The sequence below is a fragment of the Hypanus sabinus genome, chromosome 1, assembly GCF_030144855.1.
Source record: "Hypanus sabinus isolate sHypSab1 chromosome 1, sHypSab1.hap1, whole genome shotgun sequence".
NCBI lineage: Eukaryota > Metazoa > Chordata > Chondrichthyes > Myliobatiformes > Dasyatidae > Hypanus > Hypanus sabinus.
In genome coordinates this window covers 132,880,884-132,899,344 of record NC_082706.1, presented here as the reverse complement: position 1 = coordinate 132,899,344, position 18,461 = coordinate 132,880,884, and the positions used below count along the sequence as shown (strand labels likewise).

At 39.7% G+C, this 18,461-nt stretch overlaps 1 protein-coding gene across 1 annotated transcript; it reads left to right on the top strand.

The window, feature by feature from the left end:
• Positions 1-969: 969 nt before the first annotated feature.
• On the top strand, positions 970-18,022 carry seh1l (SEH1-like (S. cerevisiae)). Its single transcript, XM_059976727.1, has 9 exons — positions 970-1,197; positions 5,570-5,620; positions 8,234-8,380; positions 8,965-9,176; positions 10,396-10,494; positions 11,828-11,968; positions 12,180-12,337; positions 13,417-13,579; positions 15,503-18,022. The coding sequence occupies exons 1-9, from the start codon at positions 1,087-1,089 to the stop codon at positions 15,510-15,512; spliced, it is 1,092 nt and encodes a 363-aa protein (XP_059832710.1). The 5' UTR covers positions 970-1,086; the 3' UTR covers positions 15,513-18,022.
• Positions 18,023-18,461: the final 439 nt, after the last annotated feature.

Below are 18,461 nucleotides of genomic sequence, written 5' to 3'. Positions count from 1 at the left end.
TTAAACTTTATAAAGCACTGGTGAGACCTCACTTGGAATATTGTGAGCAGTTTTGGGCCCCTTATCTTTGAAAGTATGTGTTGAACCTGGAGAAGGTTCAAGGGATGTTCATGAAAATGATTCCAGAATTAAATGGCTTGTCACGTGAAGAACATTTGATGGCTCTAGGTCTATATTAACTGGAATTCAGAAGAATGAGGGGTGACCTAAGTGAAACCTATTGAATGGTGAAAGGCCTTGATAGAGTGGATGTTTTTGATGGTGGGACATAGCCACAGAATGGAGGGGTGTCCTTTTAGAATGAAGGTGAGGAAGAATTTCTTAAGCCAGAGCGTAGTAAATCTGTAGAATCTGATGTCTCAGGTAGCTATGAAGACCATGTCTTTATGTATAATTAAGGCAGAGGATGATAGATTCTCGATTGGTCAGGGCATGAAGGGATACAGGGGTGGGGCGAGACAGGAGATTGGGACTGAGGGAAAATTGGATCAGCTATGATGAAAGGGCTTAGCAGACTCAGTGGGCCAAATGGCCTAAGTCTGCTCCTACGTCTCATAGTTTTGTGGTCTTATGTTAAAGACCTCACCCACCCCAGCCATTCTCTCTTCTATCCCCTGTCATCAGGTAGAAGATGTGAAAGCCTGACAACCGGTACCATCAGGCTCAGGTACAGCTGCTATCCTGATATAATTTAACTATTAAATGGTTCTCTAATGTGATAAATTGGACTCTTGACCTTGTTATTATCTTGCACCTTATGTTTTACCTGCACTGCAATTTCTATGTAGCTGTTTCATCTTATCTGCATTGTTTTATCTTCTTTTAACTCATTAACGACGCGTATGAACAATATGTAAGACAATTTTTTTCACTGAAACTCAGTACAAATGACAAAAATGAACCGTCTGGTTCCAACGCCAAATATTAGATATAGCGCCACCTGCCGTCCAATGGCTGCTACCACACCGGATGTGACGCCCCCTGCCAGGGTCTTGCTGTCATTGCGGCTGGCGAGCGCGGCTCTAAAGCTTTGACCTTGCTGGGGTCGTGCATCGTCCCACCGTGTTTTAAAGCCGGTCGAGAGCGATGTTCGTGGCTCGAAGCATCGCGGCTGATCATAAAGACCTAATTCACGATGTCTCCTTCGATTTCCACGGGCGACGGATGGCGACCTGCTCCAGTGACCAGAGCGTGAAGGTGGGGGAAGCTGTGGGCGGTGTTAGGGCCTGGTCCATGATTCCCGAGCCTTGCCCGGACATGTTCCCGGTCGCTGACTGGGCTTGGGCCACGGCTGCAAGGCAAAGACCTTGCAGAAAAACTACTCTCCGGGAGTCGGGCAATGAGATGTGCCGAGAACTGCCGGGTATGGGGTGTATTCACGTGACTCTCGACTCCAAAGCAGGCCAAGGCCGATGAGCATGAAGACTGATCCTGTTAAAACCCTATTGTATACCAGCCTATAGCGATAGAAATGTACTGTCATCTGCTCCACTTACCCCACCCCACGTGTAGCAGCTTCTACCGTCCTCTTCCTAAAACACCTATCTTAAGACCCAACAGAGTTTACCTTCGCATTTCACCCCACGGGCCTCTTCATGAATGCGATCTCATCTCAGCAGTCTCATCTTCTCACTCTCCGTTTTGCAAGGACCAACCATTCTTTTTGACTCCCTGACCTGCCCGTCCCGAATGTAAACCGCTCCCCATGGCTTGGAACTGTAGAAGATGCAATGCTTGTCCTGTGCCCCCTCCCACCCCCTACCCCCTCATTATCCCAGCATCTAAACAGCCCTTCCACGGAGGGAAATTATTCAGCATTCAGGCAATGTCTGTGGAGAGAGAAAAAAGTTGGTACTTGGGTCATAATGGTCATATGGGACACAAGGTTATAAAACAAACTGCTGGAAGAATTTGGCAGGTAAGGCAGCATCAGTGGAGGCAAAGACTAGCTGACTTTTCAGCTTGAGAGATTGCATCAGGCCCAGGTGGAAGGTTTCAACCAGAAACTTTGACTTTCCTGACCTGTTGGGTCCCTCCAGCAGTTTTTTTTTGTGTTCCAGGTTACATCTGCCTTGTATCTAACATGCAAGGTCCATGACCTTTTACATTGGTTCCTGGTCTTATTACAAAAATAATGGGGCAGCATCTGCACACTGGTGTTTTTCAGTCAGGTGAAAGGTCCATTGATGTTAAAGTCATGCATAATAAAATATGTTAGTACGGAATCAATGGAATTGCTCCTCAAGCCAGAATGGTTCAGTCTCTGATGTTGTTAGGAGGAAAGAAATAAAAATGGGATACGGAGAGGTAGTATAAGTGGACGGAAGTTAGCAGGTGAAGTATAGTGTGGGGAAATGTGGTGTAACCATTTGTTCATTAATATGCTGTGTGATATGACGTGGGCAGTCAATGTCTTTCCATGACTGATTGTTCTTGGCAAGTTTTTCTACAGAAATAGTTTAACATTGCCTTTTTTCTGGGCACTGTTATTACAACACACACAAAATGCTGGTGGAACGCAGCAGACCTGGCAGCATCTATTAGGAAGAAGTACAGTCAACATTTTGGGCCAAGACCCTTTGTCTTGGCCTGAAAAGTCAACTGTACTTCTTCCTATAGATGCTGCCTGGCCTGCTGCATTCCACCAGCATTTTGTGTGTGTTGTTTGAATTTCCAGCATCTGCAAATTTCCTCGTGTTTACTGTCTTTAAAAGACATTTTCAATACCCTTCAGAGATTGTCTGCCAGGCATCAATGGTCATATAACCTGGAGTTGTGATATGCACCAGCTGCTCATACGACCATCTACCACCTGCTCCCAGTGCTTCACGTGACCCTAAGTGGGTACTACACCTGACCAAGAATAATTTGCAGGCTAGCGGAGGGAGGAGTGCCTTCCCCCTCCTTTGGTAGCAACATATCTCCACCCTGCCACCCCATATACATTGGAAAAAGGAATGACAGAACTAATGGATTTAAATAAAGTGAGATTACAAGACAAAAAGGATATGGGAAACCTTGTGCGGGAATCAAAAATGCAAGTACAGCAAGGAATGCTTTATTAGAAGAGTATCAAGTACAAAAGTAGGGAGCTTTTAGCAGAACTACACTCATTGCTGAGAAAAGGAGTGGTATATTTGTACTGTTGGTAATTCAGTAAAGGCTTAAAGATGTTGGTTTCTGGGATGAGAGCGATTGACATTTGAAAATAAATTGATCTGGTAGTTACTTGAGTTTAGAGGGATGAGACATAACTTTATTGAAATATTTAAGGTTCCAAGTGTTTGGCAGGATGGATGCTGAGAGATTGTTTCATGCTGGTGAAATTAAAATTAGAGGGCCTAGTTTCAGAATAAGGGATTTCAGAGGGAAATGAGAAGGAAAATGTTCTGTACCCCAGAATTATTAAAACAGAAAATTGTGAAATCTGTTTGCTTGTGGCAACAGTACAATGAAAATATATAAAATTGCTCTAAATTAACAAATAGTGTAAATGAAAATAATAATGAGGTAGTGTTCATGGACCATTCATAAATCTGATAGTGGAGGGGAAAAAGCTGCTTCCAAATCATTGAGTGTGGGTCATTAGGCTCCTGTTCCTCTTCCCTAATGGTACGAACAAGAGGAGGGCATGTCATAAATGGTGAGGGTCCTTAGTGATGGAAGCAATCTAACTTGAAGCATCACCTCTTGAAGATATCTTCAATGTGGTGATGGTTGTAACCATGATGGAGGTGGCTGAATCTACAATCCTCTGCAGTATCTTATGATCCTGTGCATCGGAACCTCCACGCCAGGCTATGATGCAGCCAGTCAGGAAACTCTACATCATACACCTGTAGAAGTTTGCGACAATCTTTGGTGACGTACTAAGTCTCCTCAAACTCTTGATGAGCTAGACTCATTGGCATGCCGCCTTCTTGCTTGAAGCAATATGCTGGGTCCAGGATAGATCCTCTGTACCCTGCTCACCCTTTCCACAACACAAGAGGTTCTTCAGCTGCTGGAAATCCAGAGTAACACACAAAATGCTGGAGGAGCTCAGCAGGTCAGGCAACGTCTATGGAGAGGAATCAGAAGGTGGGAGAGCAGGAGGAGTACCAGCTGACAGGTGATAGGTGAAATCAAGTGAGGTGGAAGGCAGATGAGGAAAAGGGATGAAGTAAGAAGCTTGAAAGTGATAGGTGGAAGAGGTAAAGAGCTGAAGAAGGAGGAATCTGATTGGAGAAAAGAGTGGACCATGGAATAAAGGGAAGGAGGAGGGGCATCAGAGGGGTGATTGGCAGGTGAGGAGAGAGAAGAAGTAAGAGGGAAATCAAAATAGGGAAAAAGAGAGAGGTGAGGGGCAATTACTGGAAGTTAGAGAAATCAATGTTTATGCATCAGATTGGAGGCTACCCAGATAGAATGAATATGAGGTGTTGCTCTTCCAACCTGTGTTTGAGCTCATTGTGGAAGGAGTGTTGAAAGTTCTTGTAGACACTGAACCCAGAAAAATATGAAGTGATTCACTTTGGAAAATTGAATTTGAAGGCAGAATACAAGGTTAATGGCAGGATTTAAAGCAGTGTGAATGTACAAAGGGATCTTGGGGCCCATGTCCATAGATCCCCTCAAAGTTGCTGCATAAGTTGACAGGGTTGCATATGATGTGTTGGCCTTCATTAGTTGGGGGGATTGAATTCAAAAGCTGTGAGGTGATGCTGCAGCTCTATAAAACCCTGGTTACGATTACAGTTAGAGTATTGTGTTCCATTCTGGTTGCCTCATTATAAGAAGGATGTGGAAGCTTCAGAGAGGGTGCAGAGGAGATTTACTAAGATGCTGCCTGGACCAGATCTTCTGAAGATAGGCTGAGTGAGCTAAGGTTTTTTTCTTAGGAGTGAAGGAGGATGAGAGGTGATTTGACAGAGGTGAACACAGAAATAAGGAATAGAGTTGATGGCCAGAAATGTTTTCCCAGGGTGGAAATGGTTAATACAAGGAAGCATAATTTTAAGATGATTGGAGGAAGTTACTGCGGGGGTGATGTCAGAAGTTCTTCACGTAGAGAGTGGTAGGTGCATGGAATAATGCGAAGAATGGTAGTGGAAGCAGATAGATTAGGGATATTTTAGGGAAACTCTTAGATATATCATGATTGATAGAAAAATGGAGGGATATGTAGAATGGAAGGGTTAGATTGATATTAAAGTAGGTTATAAGGCCAATACAACATGTGGGCCAAAGGGTCTATACTGCACTGTACTGTTCTATATTCTGTTACGGTTGAATCTGCTGCCTGGCATTTGGGAGCGAGGAGCAAGAGCATGCCTTCCTTTTCTTATCTGATGGAGAAATAAATGACCACAAATCAGGAAAATATGCTGCAACAGTATCCTTTGCTTCTCCAGTAGCAAATTGCAATGTTTACAGGTTGCACACATCTATGTGGTGTACCAACCAGTGAGATCCCATTTCAGGAGCTGCTTATGGATAAAAGTACCACAAGTTTACACTAGGAATGACTAATGCTGTCTGTGAGTCGATTGAATGTGTCCTTTTAACCTGTGCTGCATTCATTTGGCAGGTGTGGGACAAAAGTGAAACTGAAGAATGGCACTGCACAGCTAGCTGGAAGGTAATGGGATGCTTCCTGTTGTTTATGACACATCTATTGCCATGTACTCCAGTTGTAGATGTTACTATGTGTATGCATTACCCACACATGTATGCCTTTAAGTAGTATTCACATAATGAGCTTACAGATGGAAGAAAATGCTAAATGTTGGTCTCTTCTAATTTTTTTAAATTGGTGATCCTTTTAACTGACTTGTAAATGTTCTTTAAAAATAAATACTTCACTTTTCTTTGAATTGATGGTAGTTCTTTGGATAAGTCTATAACTGAGCTTTTCTATAATGCTGTGTCGACATCTATATGTGTGACACTATTTTTCACTTAAATAATCCTGGTAAATTATTAATTCCTAGGGAATAGGTCTCTCATGTCAGGAGCTAAGATGCAGGTGTTGATGCTCTCTTTAATCTATTTTTTTCTTCTCCCTTTTTGCTTGCCTTCCGTGTAAAAATCATACACACAATGGCTCTATTGTTATCTGGATTGTAGTGAGGGTGGGGTGAATGATGGTGATGTGTGCACACTAACATTGTGGTGAGAATGCTGGCCTGCTGCTTTGTTTTAAGAATATCTCACATTTCTGAAAGGGAAGGAAGAAACTTTTTATTGTAATAACTTGAAAACTAAAATGGCTGCAGCTTGAATTGATTTAAAAAAAAGTGAGATGACGATGGGAAGGTGGAGAATTGTAAGGGAGAAGGGAACAAATAAAAAAAGGACACATATATGAATGGCTTGAGTATTGCTGATTTGTATTTCTGCCCATTGCCTTGACTCCTTTTGAACAGTTTATCAGCCACCCTGAAGGATTGGTCATTCCTGGCCATCTGGATTAGAGAATCCCAATTAATCACAACCATCAATGAAGAAATTTCTCCTTATCTCAGGCCTAAAATGCCATGCCCGTATCCTGAGATTCTGACTCTTCATTTTAGACTCTCTTGCCAAGGGAAGCAGCCTCTTTACATTATTTTTCATTTATAAACTTTCAGATGACCAGAGTCATAAATTGTTTTTGTCTCCATAGATGCGGCCTGACCTGCTGAGTATTTTCTGTCTTTCTTTGTTTTTCTTTTGCATTTCCAGGACTTGGTTCGTGAACTGTAACATCAGTTTCACGTACACTTGTATGTATTTCAATGAAGTAACTTCTCATTCTTCAAAACTTCAGAAAATTAAGGCCCAATCAACTCAGATCTTAGACATAAGACCATAAGATATAGGAGCAGAATTAGGCCATTTGGCCCATCAAGTCTGCTCCACCATTTCATCATGGTTGATCAATTTTTCCTCTCAGCCCCAATCACCTATCTTCTCTCCGTATCCCTTCATGCCCTGGCCAATCAAGAATCTTATCAACCTCTGCCTTAAAAATCCATAAAGACTTGGCCACTACAGCTGGCCGTGACAACAAATTCCACACACATCTCTGGCTAAAGAAATTTCTCCTCATCTCCATTCTAAAAGGATGGCCCTGTATTCTGAGCCTGTGTCCTCTCATCTTAGACTCTCCCACCATAGGAAACTTTCTCTCCATATCCACTCTAATAAAGCCTTTCACCATTTGATCGGTTTCAATGAGGTCATTCCTCATTTTGATTTCTAGTGAATACAGTCCCAGAGCCATCAAATGCTCTTCATATGACAAGCTGTTCAAAGATACATTTAATGTCAAAGAAATGTGTACAGTATACATTCTGAAATGCCTTTTCTTCACAACCATCCACGAAAACAGAGGAGTGTCCCCAAAGAATGAATGACAGATGTTCGAGCTGCACAGGTCCCCCCCACACAAGCAGCAACAATCCCCCCACCAGCAAAAAAAAGCATCAGCACCCACCACCGAGCACGCAAGCGTGCAGCAAAACAGCAGTAAAGACACGGACTTGCAGTACCACAAAGACTACTCGTTCATCTGGTATTTGACATACCACAGGCTCTCTCTCTTCTCTTTCTCTCCCTAATAAAGGAGAAAGAGTTGTCTCCCATTTCACAGTGAGAGGGGAGATGTAACAAACAACTCGCTGATTTACGATGTTGAAGTCCATTGCGTCACTTTTTCCGAGCTCTGTGCTCAAAGATCTCAGGTCTCTGGGCACACAACCAGAGATCTTCCATCTCCTATGACACACTGATTTCCTGTTGGGACACCGACCTTCAGTCTGCCCATCTCCAGAGCCCCGAGATCCTGGAACTCTGAAGGTGAGCTAATCTCTTCGGCCGCATCCTTGGCATATCAAATGATGGCTAGTTGTAAAACCCCCGAGAGCTGGTCCCATTCCTGCAAAGAACTGAAAGTGAAAAATAGAGATAGTAAAGATGGAAATAGAGCTGTTTCTGAAGGTGCAAGCAAAGTAGTTGCCGTTAGGTGCCATTGTCTCCTTCTAAGCTGCAATCTTCTTGATGAGACTATGTTATGCTAGCAAATGGATGAAACGGGGTGGAAGAGGTTTGTGTGGAATGTAAACATGGACCTGTACTGATTACATGGACTGAATGGTACTTCTATCTTACTATTCTATCTTGGATCATCATTCTAACTTGGATGCATATAGTTGGAGCACTCTGCTTTCCAGGTCTTAATAGAGATTATTAATGTAAACTCCTTTTGCAGACACACAGTGGATCAGTATGGCGAGTAACATGGGCTCACCCAGAGTTTGGCCAGGTGCTGGCCTCTTGTTCATTTGATCGGACTGCAGCTGTGTGGGAGGAGATAGTGGGAGAGTCTAATGACAAACTGCGAGGACAAAGTCATTGGGTGAGTTTGGATCTTTTCACCACCAAATCAAATCTTGTGATCAAATTACTTTTGCCTCATATATACAGTATTCTTGCCTGTTCAGATTTAGAGCCAAATGGTTTTGACCATTTGGGTTAATTTTTGAAGCAATTGTAGACACTTTACTGAGTGTACTTTATTTCCAAGAAAATGCATTATTAATTATCTGGCACACAAGGTTGGTTTCTACCCACACCAACTTTGATTTTAAATTTGTCCAACAGTTTCCATCTCTGCTTATGTAGCTGTGAATGAATGAGGCTGTTCTAGCAACATTTTCGAGTTTGCCTTTGCACAGAACTTTCAACCCTGTATTGTAAGAAGGTTCTAGCACAGCAATCAAAAATGTGCTTCTTTGAAAGCAACTTGGTTTACTCATTTCTCATGTTCCAATATTACAGAAATGTGTTTGTTTCTCCCTCAGGATCCAATAACCAACCTTTTCTTTAGGTTCAATTAGAAGTGTATAATGAATTTTTTTAGCATTGCGAGGTAGAAAACTGCAATTAAAATGTTATTAACAACTTGCATATTAATAGAATTAAATGCCTGCATCCAAACAGGTGAAGAGGACTACACTGGTGGATAGCAGAACTTCAGTGACAGATGTGAAATTTGCCCCAAAGCACATGGGCTTGGTTCTAGCCACCTGCTCTGCAGATGGGGTTGTGCGGATATATGAGGCCCCAGATGTCATGAACCTGAGTCAGTGGTCCCTGCAGCATGAGATCTCATGCAAATTGAGTTGCAGCTGTATTTCCTGGAACCCTTCCAGGTGAGAAAGTGCATGTGCTGACTGGGTATTTACACTAAAGCACTGATCTGTTATTCACGTCATAGTAACTGAACCAGACAGTCTGGGTGTGTAGAATCAGCAGTGATTTCAACCCATACTCTCATTGATTTGAAAATAATTATTTTAACAAACCAAAGTGCAGCCTTCAAATACAGTGCAAGTTATCACACAGACTGGACCTTTTCTTGAAAAGATATATAGTTTATATTAAACACTGGTTCTGTCAGCTACGTAAGTCTAGGGAAGACTATCTCCAGCCCCGCCAAACATGTGAGATTGAGGTGCAAACCCACCGTGAAACCCCGTTTGTGTGGATGCTGTGTGATTTATTACCGTTACAAATCAGTGCCACGAAATAACAGATAGTACACCACTTACAATTAAACAATTTAGCTTTATAATTCTTAATTTGACTAAAAAGTTAGTAAAGAAAAAGCAACAAAGGGCCTACTTTAATGAAACAGTCTAATGTGTGCAAGTTGGAGCTCACCGTTTCCACTTTGCTGAATCTCCTTTGATCTCCCTGGGCTTCGTTGAATCATGGCACCACTCTGGGTTGAGTCCTACAACCTCTTTGGCATCTTCCCCCTTCATCTCTGGCCCAACAGAAGACCCAAATCACACTCGTGTCAAGCACACAATGTGAAAACACACTCCCTTCATTGGATGGCTCACATTCCAAAGCACCCGTTATTGTACTATGTAAAAGTCTTGGTCATATATATATAGCTAGGGTGCCTAAGACAGTTGTACGGCACTGTACTTGTCAACATAGAGCAACGAGCGAGTTTGTAAATCTGACAGGAGCAGAGGTTGTAGGGAATAGTGAGGGTGGAATGCCGTGGGAGGGGTGTGAGACAGGTGGCAGAGAGTGTAGTGCAAGTGCAGATACTCCCAGTCCTGAGATACAAGGCAAGGTCACTTGATTCTAAACAATTGATTAATCATTTCAGAATGTCTCTCTGGTGCTGCCCACTTCTCCCTTCTGAGGCCCATATCAGAATCAGGTTTATCATCACTCACCTACGCCATGAGATTAGTTTCTTTTTGCAGCAGTGCAACACATAAAGTTACTGCAATACTGTGTAAAGGTCCTAGGCACCCTAGCTATGCATCTAAGACTTTAGCACAGTACTGTATATATACACAGATACATACATAAGGCTTAACGTTTCTGCAATTCTGTTTCTCATTACAGTTCCCGTTCTCATTCGCCTATGATAGCAGTGGGAAGTGATGACAGTAGCACAAACATTGGTGGCAAGGTTCAAATTTATGAATATAATGAAAACACCAGGTATGCTATGATGCAGAGCATTATAGAAATAGTTTTTGATGTTTTTTCTAACATTCTTTCCTTATTTTTAATGACAACATAATAATGATCTTGTTGGGCTAGTGATCACCAAGTGCAGTTTAATAATCCAGAAACTTTTAATTAGGACCTCACGATGTTAGATGTGGAATTTAAACTCGGTTAACAAACGTGTGGAATAAATAAAGCTAGTATGAAGAATAAGCATAAAACTACTAGATATTTGGAATTGTTCATTGATTCTCTTTAACAAATGAAATCTATAGTAAGTATATTTCTGTTGTGTAGTCATCCATAGTGATGTAGTTACTCTCAACTGTTCTCTGAAATGGATGAGCAAATCACTGTGTACAATGGGAACATCTTCACCAAGTGTACAGTGACACTTTGTTTGGTCACCACCACTTTTTATAAGATCATTTGGGAATGGGCAGCAACTGTAGGTTTTTGCCTGGAAATATGATCTCCCAAGAATTAATAAGAGAAAGGAAAGGTAGTACCTCCATATGCTGGAAGCAAGATTGGTGAATAGATTCTGTATTAAACAGCCAGGTGTTCACAAAGAGCCTAGGCAGTGAGCTTCCATGAACTTTCCCTACCCAATCTTAACCTTAATGCCCTTAGCATGAAGGAAGAAAGCAGAGCATCCAGGTAAATCTATTGAATCACAGAAACAAGTGCAATCTCATAGAAATAAAGCCCAAAGTCAGGATTGAACCCTGAGCCGTTAGAGCTGTGAGGCAGCAGAGCTAACCACTTTGTCCCCCACTAGCAAGCAAAGATTCTCAATAATCGGGCCTCTGGAAATCAATTGTAGCTTTATTTTATTTTTGTCCCAATTGGTGCCAATTTAAAGCAAAGGATGTTCATGAAGTGTTCCAACCATAGAGCCCAGAATCTATCCTCATTTCAACAATGATTTTTTTTAATGTTGTTTCTGCCTAGCCCTGTTGTCTTACTGAACACTGGCAAGATTATAACAGAGCACATTTGATAAATTGAGTAACATTGTGTAATTAATAATTATAACTTATTGTGTGGGTATGGTTGACACTTCCCCCAACAAAAATGTAGATAATGCATTTAAAAATAAAGTGGTACTCCAGTTCATCTAAGTTTTTAAATCTGCAGGTTTTGTATGTTTTAAGTGTATTTAAAGCATTTTGAGCCACATTTTGTTTTTTTTTATTCTCCAATGAGTAAAATAATTTTAAAGTTATGCATTTGGGCCATTAGTTGAGGATTGAGTTGAAAAGAAAATTAGAACAAAGAATAAATAAAAGAATTCTAATTTGATATTTTGTTTGTATTTTAGGAAATATGCAAAAGCAGAAACCTTAATTACTGTTACCGATCCTGTGCATGATATTGCTTTTGCTCCAAACCTTGGAAGATCATTCCATATTCTTGCAGTAGCAAATAAAGATGTTCGAATTTTCACACTAAAACCATTAAGGTGGGAATTACTTTCATTCTAATTTCATCATGGCACTATTTTGAATTTATGTTTCTTTGAGTGAGCAAAACTGAGGTCATCTTGTTAAGTAATTTCATGCCCAAGACTGCAGCATGTTGTGTCATCCTGATCTTTCTGTACTTCTGACTTCTAACCAGTTGCATAGACAATATAAAGAATACTATTAAACGTTCTTCATCTTTTCTCACAGAAAAGAATTGAGTAGTTCTGGAGGCCCAGCAAAATTTGAAATTCAGACAGTGGCACAGTTTGATAATCACAATTCTCAAGTATGGCGTGTGAGCTGGAACATCACTGGTACAGTCTTGGCATCCTCTGGAGATGATGGATGTGTCAGATTATGGAAAGGTGATCTTTAATTTTCAAAGTCCAGTTGGAGTATTCTATTCAGATTTATTTTCTCTTGTTTATTTAACATTTGTCTTCGGCCTCTATCAGTTTCCTCATGACGTTCCTGGTAAGCAATTCAGAGTTATAGGATAAAGCAGAAGAAACATTACACATGAGCATGATGCTCGGGCTAATGCCAGGGAAAAGTGACTCCTGACGACATTGCTATTCGGGGTAAATCTGAGCAAGTGACAGATTCAAACATGGCCTTGAACACAATGTAGAAAGTATCTGCACTTTGTTCACTTGCAAAATAATGAAGATCCAAGTCCTCAAGGGAAGAAAATAAAGTTGAATTAGTAAGAAGCAAAAAAACTATTAGAGGCAATGGATGAAGGTAAAGGGAGAACTCCTGGATAATAAAGTAGTACTTGGACACTGAGACCGGTGAAACATATCTGGCCAGCCCACCAGTTTTTTTTTTACTTTGATTGGAATCATTCTCAAAATAAACGTAGATTAATGAAGTCAAATAGAGAGTAATAATTATACTATAGAAAGGCAGCAGCTTCCTCAGCCCACTGCTACTCTATCTATAGGTTTTGCTATCTCTTGACCCTACAATTCCATTGCTCTCATGGCCACTTTCCCATTTCCATTTACTATATTTGAGTTCTGTTCACCCATCACCCTCAACTTGCTGATCTTTATTGGGTATCATTCCAGCAGTGCCATGAATTGGGAAAAAAGATTCTGTGTAGTTAAATCATTGTGTCTCCTTTCCTTCCCTTCTTTCTGTAATCTCTTAATTTTCTGAAAAAACTTGGTATGATATCCTCAATTTTGATTTCCTCTCCATTGGTCCTGTACTCTGGAATTCCTTCCTGAAATCTTTGGATAGAGTTTTGTCCTGATTTGTGGCTCATTGTCACTACAGTGGTAAAGGTAGATTTTAGAACAGTGGTATTACTGAAGGGTTGACAACACATAGTTCCCCTGGGAGCTGCATGAAATGTTCATTTGTTTTTACTAGGGATTTAGAATCTTTGAAGTTTGAAACATGAATGACTGAAGTTCCAGTGCTTTTAATTTTGCAGCTAACTATATGGATACTTGGAAATGTACAGGCATATTGAAAGGAGATGGAAGTCCTGTAAATGGTGCCTTAAACCAACAGTCTATGGGAATTCTTAATCCTTCTGCAGTGTTAAGCAATTCATCCTTGCAGAATGCATTTAATGGATCATCTGCCGGAGGGAGGTAGGTTGATGGTCCCTTCAGTTCAGATCCTGAACTGAAATGTGGGCACCAGATCGCACTTTGGAGGCTAATAAATTTCACTTAACTGTTGTTTATCTAGTGTGAGCTAGTAACTGAGTGCAGCAATCTCATGAATACTAGGTACAATGCACCAAAACCTGCAACAAATACTCATTGGATTCACTGAACTTTACATCTTTAATCTCAGGCAAGAAGTTCTCTAAGATACAATGTGCGTGATGATGTGAGGAGAAGATGGGTGGTCAGCAGGATTTTGGGCACTTGGGAGTCCATTTTTACAATAGCTGCTAAGTGCTATTAGCCATGCTTGAGCCTCTGGCCATTTTCTGCACTATGAACTTGAACACATTTTTTTTGAAGTTGTGTAATCATGCTGCTGCTGCTACTATGAGTATTGAGAGAAATTTATGAATAGACCTCTGACTCTAAATTGCACATTTGTGGTCTTAAATTCTTCAAATATGTTGACAAGTTCATTTCAATGATGAGTACAGCCATAACCACATACTAAGTACCATGACTTCTCAAGATGAAGATATATCAATAGAAATTGAGTGCTTTACTTACAGCATGGTGTCCATGGGTTATTTTGAATGAGTGATGTATGTATCATCAAGATAACAAAACATATTTGAAATAATAAATGAATACAATTCTATTAAATAACAGATATCAAACAATGTACCATTGTTGCAAAAGCTGGAAATTTTTCATTGCACACAATGTCCATTTTTAATTCAAGTCCTATTACAGTTACAGCATTACTGTGAGCTTGTGCCTAAAAGAGTAAACTATAGTATCATTTGTCTAGTGGTAAATCAAACCTCCAAGATATAGATAGCAGTGGTCTAGGAATTTACATTGAAGTGTATATATTTTTTGGATTTGGGTTAAATGTTTGGAGTACATTTGTTTTCGGCCACTGTCAGGAGTAGTTTGCTTGCAAATGAATAGGAAGTTACTGCGCCAGGGAGCCTTGTCCAGATTCCCCTTGTGAATCCAGGAGGTCATTATTCTCCAGGATTAAAATTATAATCTGTGAGTTTGCTAAAGGGATTTCTAGAGCTTTGATTAGCCACTCAATATTTAAACACTGAGTTAGCAATAATTCTCCTTAAAATACGGAGAGACTTCTTTGTTTCCAATAGATGTTTGAAATTTGGGTGCAAGGTCCTGTAAAATTTATCGTAAATCCATGTAATGTTCTTGAGAAAATCTAGACATAAAACAATATAAATAAAATAAACAAGGAAACAAATTTCTCAGTCAAATGTTTTTAATTTATTTATCTAGGTTTATTTATCTCTTCTGTTATTTTCTGGAGGCTCTTCATGAATATCTTGTGGCCACATTGGAGTGGTTTCATTGAAAATAAGTAGCTTCTCAATCAGGAATGCTTTGTTGTTGACCCAGATTAATATGCTGCTGTTTGAGTGCTATTTTGTATTCACAGGGAAGAAATCAATGGTTTTTTTTTCTATCCCTGGTTGTGCTGTATTCAGTCAACTTATTTGAGAAGTAGCTTTTGATTTCTTTTTGAGGAAATCTACATAGTTTGGTTGAGCTTAGAATCTTGGCAATGTGGGAAAACATTAAGAGTAAACATAGTTGTTCAGGGCATTAATTTTCCCAACCTTTATTCTCCTGGATTTAATGCTTTTTGAGTTTGTAGTTGTGAATATTACTTGCATCCCAACAATATTTACAATAATTTTCCCAAAAAATGATTCCAGAACTATCAGAAGATAATTTGTGATCTTCTACGTAATTGTACAAATGAAAGATTAAAGAATAAGTTACATTTCAAACACCTTCGTTTCCCCAATCCAAAAATAATGAATCAATTGTTGGCAAATTTGAAATGTGGTTAAAGCAAAGGTCCGTCTTTTTTTTTTCTTTTAGGAAACTCTGATACATCTCACCTCTACACTCACATTGCCCTTTTCAGCAGAAAGAAAACACATCTGATCTCAAGCTAACCGGAGTAACCTTGCTGTTTTGCTGCTTGTTGCATGCACACAGGAATGGAATGTGAACTCCCTTCACCCTTCCCCAGTGACAACTGATATCTCCAAAGACCAACCTGCTTGCTAATAACCTTGGATGGAAGGCTTCATAAAATTAAATATTTTTTCTCCCTGTTTTTAGTGTTTTTGTTTTGAACAGTTGGCACCAATGTACAGGCAGGTCAAAGGAGAGGCAAAAAGCTTTGCACTGTAGAAGCAGCCTTGAAACCTAATTTTCAGCTTTGGATGCTCTTATATTAAAAAACATTCAAATGACCAAGATTACAGAAAACTCTTCAAAGTGAATGAATAGAATTTAAATTGATTTTGTGTTATGGTACTCTTCATTCTAAATAGTGACGACACATATGATGCAGTGACCACTCAAGTGTTACAAATTGAATGTACTGATGAGGATATATAACCCTTAGCAGATATGTGCCATCTTCCCAGTGTGGGACCAAGAAAGTTATGTGTTCCAATTGGAACAGGTTAAATAAACTGAGGTTCACATTGTCAGTATTGTGTGTACTTGTTTTTTTAGACCATTGTCATATTTCTAATTTTCTATTTTCCTTTCTCCAAACATTGGTAATACTTATTGATTCATAATTACTGTGTTTACATAATTTATGAACTATTTGAAAATACAAGTAAAAAGTAGTTAAAGATCATTGAATGGATACATTAAATTGCCTTACGTGGTTACTTTCCTAACCAAGTCACGGTATTTTACTTTTATTATTTTAGGCATTTGTATCTTTCATTTTCTTATATTCACCATATTTCTCTTTGTCTTTTGTTTGTTTGTCCCATTTTTCTCTCTCGCCTGTCTTCCTCTACGTCGTTTCAGGCCTTTCTTTCCCACTTCGGACCATGCTAGGGCTGGATCGAGATGGTCCAGTTATGCCCAGCTTCCACCTCCTCCTCCTCCTCCTCTTCCTCCTCCTCTTCCTCCTGTGGCAGAACAGTCTTGTGATGCTGACACAACCCACCTTCAGTATCGTAACTCTCAAAGTCGTTACTCCAACAGATCTCTTAACTCCTTACTTGAGAATGAGGGGGTGCAATAAAAATGTCTACTTATGCAGAGGTGATAATTGTGTATGTTTCTGCTAACTTATTTTTACTCACACTTCTAATGTACAGAATAAGTTTCTCAATGGATAGTTTATTAGCTTGATCAATATTTGAATTACAGAACTATGTAGATGACCTGATGTTGAAAACCCTATTAATTTAATACTATCGGAATACTTAAGACGGAAGCAGAGTCAGGTTTATTAGCCTGCAATTGACGACTGTATTCAATGATGGTTGGTAGACCAACTTGTAGATGTGCCTTAAGAACAATACTTAGAGTAAAATGACTTTTTAAAAATTTGGATAGCTCTGTTTTATAAGGGAATGTTGGGAGAAATGAACATTTTGAAATTATTTGACAATTTTTTTGTAAGAGTTTGTGTTTTTTGAGAAAAAAATCTATGTTTTAAATATGTTTGAAACCACACAAGGAGTGATGCATGCAGTGTGTCTGTTTGCAGGATGACTGTATAAGCTGTACTCATATTTGACATTTCTGTATAAGCTTGAGTTGAAATACATCACCCTGTTGCCTGGGGTTTGACATATTTAACCAGGTATAGAGTTACACCAGAAAATGGATTGAGTGTAAGATTTATTATACAGTTTTGATAAAATAATAAAGGGAATACAAAAAAACCTGACTTGTTTATACTTTTTGCATCAATAATCAAGCAGTTGATTTATTTTCTGTCATGGAATAGATTATACTTATTCTTACTCCCTAACTGAAAATGACTAATATTAAATATGCAAATTCCTTATGGAACTTGACAGAGTAGAGGCAGAAATTATGCTTCTCCTAGGATAGTGTATCTGGACATTGTGGGTCAGGACGGAAGGAGGTCCATGTCTCAAAATCTGGGGTGCCCGTTCAGGAGCAATGAACAGTGCTGGAGGATCTCGTGGGGGTGGAGGGGGGAAGGAATTATCAACGTTTCAATACTGAGAGTGAAGAGGGCCATTTAGGGCTAGGCTGAGAAGTAATTTCTTAATGTAGGAAATATTGAATCTTTGGAATTCCCTGCACAGATATTAAAGATTAACGATACGGGTGTTAGGACAGGGAAGTTGCTCTGAAAGAAAGGATCAGACTGAATCCAGAAAGTGTTCTTATTCTTATGTACTAGCAAGTTAGCAGTAAATGAATGTATTTGATTGAATCACAGACTAATTTCAGTATCCCCACATGTCGAGCAAGAAGTTGACAAAAACAAAGTTGTCTTTGTTAAATTGTAGTATTTCAGTGTAAGTATTGAACTATTGCCTTACAAAGTCCAATGTTTTACCTATTTAATATTGAAAATAAAGATTGCCTGAAACATGGATCAGATACCTTTTATTTGTCGCGTATCTATTAGATATTGTATAATACAAATGGGGGGTGGGGGGGGGAGAGACAGAAAATGCTGCAAAAGGTGCATTGGAGAAAGTTGTAGGGAGGAAGTAGAGCAATATGAAATAAGTCAAGGTAGATGCTATAAGACCTGGGATATGGATGACGTAGGACCAAGCAAGGTAGTTTGTTCATCATAGCCTTTTGAACTGGTGAAGAAAGTCACAAAGTTCAAAGATTAGGAATGAAAGCTAGATTAAGCTAGTTTGTGAAATACACTCAGTGGCTGCTTTATTAGGTACAGGAGTGAAACCTGGAGTGGTCTTCTGCCCATCCATTTCAATGTTCAAAGTGTTGTGCATTCAAAGTTGCTCCTCTGCATACCCCTGTTGTAACCCACGCTTATTTGAATTACCGTCAGCTTGAACCAGTGTGG

What these genes read in the sequence shown, in the direction of transcription:
- seh1l (XM_059976727.1), top strand. Translation starts at nt 1,087, where the DNA reads ATGTTCGTGGCTCGAAGCATCGCGGCTGATCATAAAGACCTAATTCAC. An exon ending in ATTTCCTGGAACCCTTCCAG is followed by an intron (nt 9,177 to 10,395) that starts GTGAGAAAGTGC and finishes TTCTCATTACAG; the next exon opens with TTCCCGTTCTCATTCGCCTA. An exon ending in TTCACACTAAAACCATTAAG is followed by an intron (nt 11,969 to 12,179) that starts GTGGGAATTACT and finishes CTTTTCTCACAG; the next exon opens with AAAAGAATTGAGTAGTTCTG.